Genomic DNA, 4,763 nt, shown 5'->3' with positions numbered 1-4,763 from the left:
ACACAATAACACAACACAACAACACAACAACACAATAACACAACACAACAACACAATAACACAATAACACAACACAATAACACAACAACACAATAACACAACAACACAATAACACAACACAATAACACAACACAACTTAGATGGTAAGAGGAAGAAACCTTGAGAGGAACCAGACTCAAAAGGGAACCCATCCTCATTTGGGTGACAATTGTGTGATGTAGATACAGCATGTGTATAGTGTTATGTAAATCAATAAGGAGGTTGTTGTCCACAGCGCTGCTTGAATATCCCAATCCTCACAAGCAGAACCCGGCTGGAGCCGGTCCATCTCCGGATGCCACTGGAGCACAGTCTCTGTATGCCTCGGGATGGGTAGAAGAAGGGAAACAATGGAACAGCATTAGCGTAGCTGCTGTTCATAATATTAGCAGCACTAGATGATGTGTATTTAATCAGATGTACTGGAGCACAAGGTTATGGGATGTGTTAGATGTATGCCAGGCTGAGGAGGTAAGTCTTTAGTCTACATTTAAACTGGGAGACTGTGTCTGAGCCCCGAACACTGTCAGGAAGACTGTTCCAAAGTTTTGGAGCTAAATACGAAAACGCTCTACCACCTTTTGTGGACTTTGATATTCTGGGAACTACTAGAAGTCCGGAATTTTGCGATCTTAAAGAGCGTGGTGGATTGAGACGTGTAACGTCTCCACGAGACTGGAGAGATAGGTGGGAGCTAAACCAATTAGAGCCTTAGAGCCTAATTTATAGTCAATTCTAAGTTTAACAGGTAGCCAGTGCAGGGATGATAATATTGGGGTTATATGATCATATTTTCTTGATCTGGTAAGAACTCTGGCGGCTGCATTCTGGACTAACTGTAGCTTGTTTATTGAAGATGCAGGACAAACACCTAGTAATGCATTACAATAGTCCAGTCTGGGGGTCAGGAATGTATGAATGCTAGTTTTTCTGTATCAGATACAGATAAAATGTTTCTAAGCTTGGCAATATTTCTAAGATGGAAGAAGGCTGTTTTTGTGATACTGGAAATATGATTTTCAAAGGATAAGTTGCTGTCTAATATTACACCCAGGTCTTTCACTGTTGAGCTAGTAGTAACAGTACATCCTTCTAGGTGCAAGCTGAATTGCGAGAGCTTCTGTGGACTAGTTTTTGGACCAATAAGTAATATCTCCGTCTTGTCAGAATTTAATAATAGGAAATTATCGGTCATCTAATCTCTAATATCTTTAACACGCACAGTTAGTGTAGACAAATTAGATATTTCATCTGGTTTTGTCCACTACACTGGACAGTTCTCCATTTAAATCTACAAAGTGGTATGGATCAGACAGGTAGGATCTAAACCATTTTAATGCCTGTCCCTGCATACCTGTGTGATTTTGTAAGTGATCTATGAGGATATTATGATCTATACTGTGGAATGCAGCACTAAGATCAAGAAGGACTAAAATGGAGATGCAGCCTTGGTCTGAAGCTAAAAACAAGTCATTAGTGATTTTAACTAGTGCAGTTTCTCTACTATGATGGGGCCTGAAACCTGACTGAAATTCTTAATCCTCAGTTAATCTTCAGCAGTGTCTTCATCTTTACTTCATCAGAAAGAAAGAAAGAAAGAAAGAAAGAAAGAAAGAAAGAAAGAAAGAAAAAGAAAGAAAGAACAAAAAAAAGAAAAAGAAAGAGAATGCATGAATGAAGTTGGGAAATTCCTTGTGAAAAATTTCATGGATACAGAAATACAGATTTTTGGTCCTAAAAAAGAAAAATTTACCAAAATATACACTTTGTCTTAATATTATGTAGGTGTGTGTGTGCATGTGTGTGCGTGCGTGTGAGTGTGCGCGTGTGTGTGCGCATGCGTGCGTGTGTGTATGTGTGTGTGTGTGTGTGTGTGTGCGTTCGTGTGTGTGTGTGCGTGCGTGTATGTGTGTGTGCGTGCGTGCGTGTGTGTATGCGTGTATGTGTGTGTGCGTGTGTGTGTGCGTGCGTGCGTGCGTGCGTGTGTGTGTGCGTGCGTGCGTGCGTGTGTGTGTGCGTGTGTGTATGCGTGTATGTGTGTGTGCGTGTGTGTGTGCGTGCGTGCGTGTGTGTGTGCGTGCGTGCGTGTGTGTGTGCGTGTGTTTGTGCGTGCGGACTTTCTCCTGAGGATCTGATGATATTTTGCACTGTTGGATATCAGACACGCAGCTCAGATTGGCTCCTGTTAGTTAGTGAAGACAGTGATGCTGGAATCCTGAGGCCTCTTTACTGTAGAACACTGAGCTGGTATTAAAGAGGAAGTGATGAAGAGACAGGTTTAATGTCAGTCTTTAATATCACAATAACCACTTCCTGTTTTAGCTCAGTCGTAAAAAAACGGTCATAATCTTCACCCTAAAGAGTCAAAATCAGGACTTAATGGAATTACAGCATCATCCATTCTATTCAGTATATTCTATTCTATTCTATTCTATTTTAACAAATCAATATCAATATGCATAAAATGTATCCCTCGAATATGGAGCATGTTAAAGTGTTTATGAGCGTTTATAAGCTCTGTTACTGAAGTGACATGAAGCTAGAAGTTGTAAATTTGTCTACATTTTTAAAACAAATAACATGTTCCTTAGACGTGTGTTATAGAAGTATATTTTAGAAAAAATGTGTTAGAGCTGAGGAGAAGAAAGCTGTAGAGTTTGTACATGTGTCTGTATGTTTAAATTCATGAGAGAGAGAGAGGGAGAGAGAGAGGGGGAGAGAAAGAGAGGGGTGGAGAGAGAGGGGGGAGGGAGAGAGAGAGAGGGAGAGAGAGAGGGAGGAGATCTGAGCAGGGAGGCGGGGGATAAAAACTTTTGTTCGGAGATTGTAGAGAAAAAATGGCCACGTGGGATGGGCTGTAGCTGGTCAGAGACTGTTGGCCAGGAACAGAGGAGGAGTGTGTGTGTGTGTGTGTGTGTGTGTGTGCAGTATAAAAGCCCCACATTTCCGTCTGCACTTCTCTCTCGAGTCCTTCACAGCTCTAGAGTTCTCTTCTGTTTTATTTCACCTCTCCTTTAGCTCCTTCATCTTTCCATCACCATGAGTAGACACTCACTCTACACCTCTCGTGCCACGCCCGTGTCATACCGTGCCGCCAGCATCTACGGAGGAGCAGGAGGTTATGGTTCCCGGATCTCCTCGTCCTCGGCCTACGGCAGCCTGCGTTCCGCTCCGCCTGGCTCCTCCATCTCCTCCATCTCCTCCTCCAGCGCCTTTAAGGTGAGTTCAGGCCTCGGCGCTGGAGCAGGAACCGGAGCGGGTCTCAGCTCTGGACCCGGAGGCTTCCTGGGAGATGAAAAGGGTCAGATGCAGAACCTTAACGATCGCCTGGCCTCGTACCTGGATACGGTGCACAGGCTGGAGAAAGAAAACAGCATACTGGAGCAGAAGATCAGAGAGGCCATGGAGAAAGCTGGACCAGATGCACGTGACTACAGCAAGTACAACGCCATCCTGGATGATCTGAGAAGAAAGGTAAGAACATCTGCAGACATCTCGAACCGGGCCTCAAAATCTCTGACATTTGATAGAACATAAACATAAATGTGAAAATATCAAATTTTCCACTCTTTCTGTGTTCTCTGTTCTGTCATAAAGAGAAATAAAATGCAGAAAGACTCAAAAAGTCCATGATTGTGTGCTGAAGAGAGAACGATGATGGGGTAAAACTGAAGCTGCTTTAATTCTGGTCCGGTGATGAAACTCTTTCAAATCATTCAGGAAAACTTGGTTCAACTTGGTGTGTGTGTTTTCCACAGAGGGAGTGGCACACACTCCTCCATCTCTCTCTCTTTCTTACTTCCCTCTTCTCTCTGTCCATTTTATGTACTACAGAGGAAGTTTCTTCCACACTTCCTTTTATCTGTTGTGGTTTAAACCTTTGTAACCATGGAGATGAAGGAAAAACAAATAAAATGTTTGTGATCGTTACTGCAGAGGTTCAGCTGCGCGAGCTGAGGAGTGACTAAGAGTCATAATGCAAAGCAGATGTGATCACGCGCCCACACACACACACACACACACACACGCACACACACACACACAGACATACACACACAGGCACACTCACAGACGGTGACAAATATGCAAAAAGGAACTGCTGTGAAATCTAAAGCAAATGTTCCTGGTCTGTTTGTGAGTGTCACTGCAGGTTTTCCACTGATGTTTACTTACATGCAGTGGTCATCCGATTTTGAAGGTCAATTTCATTTTACTGACAGAGGCAATAATGCAGGACGAATAGTCCTTTAGGACACTGACCAGGATGTTTCACAGGGAAAAAATGAAAAGGAAATTCTGCTCATCACACATCCGCTCAACACACACACACACACACATCCACTTACACACACACATCCACTTACACGCACATACACACACACAAATACACACACATCCACTTACACACACACAAATACACACACATCCACTTACACACACACAAATACACACACATCCACTTACACACACACAAATACACACACATCCACTTACACACACACACTTGTGTTTAAACACATGGTATAAATTAGGAGTTCATCAGAAAGCCACACTGCTTTGTTACAGAAGCATCATGGAGTCTCTGAACTCCTCATTACACTGGAGTCCATCTAGAACCCAGAAGAGTTCTGTGTAGAACCCTAACTCTCAGAACCGCTCCTAAAGATCAAATGGATCCGTTTCTGCTCATGTCTCATGTCATTGTTGTTCGTTCCTGGAGTTAA

At 43.0% G+C, this 4,763-nt stretch overlaps 1 protein-coding gene across 1 annotated transcript in view; it reads left to right on the top strand.

Annotated features, from left to right (window-relative positions):
* The first annotated feature begins 2,982 nt into the window (after positions 1-2,982).
* krt18b (keratin 18b) overlaps positions 2,983-4,763 on the top strand; it is a 5,586-nt gene continuing 3,805 nt past the window's right edge. The window contains exon 1 of the mRNA XM_058403492.1: positions 2,983-3,513. Within this exon, the coding sequence (XP_058259475.1) occupies positions 3,079-3,513 (435 nt within the window). The 5' untranslated portion in view covers positions 2,983-3,078. The remainder of the gene's footprint in view (positions 3,514-4,763) is intronic.

Source organism: Hemibagrus wyckioides, linkage group LG11, assembly GCF_019097595.1.
Source record: "Hemibagrus wyckioides isolate EC202008001 linkage group LG11, SWU_Hwy_1.0, whole genome shotgun sequence".
Classification (NCBI taxonomy): domain Eukaryota; kingdom Metazoa; phylum Chordata; class Actinopteri; order Siluriformes; family Bagridae; genus Hemibagrus; species Hemibagrus wyckioides.
Note: the sequence above shows the minus strand (reverse complement) of the source record. Positions and strands in the feature narration are given on the sequence as shown.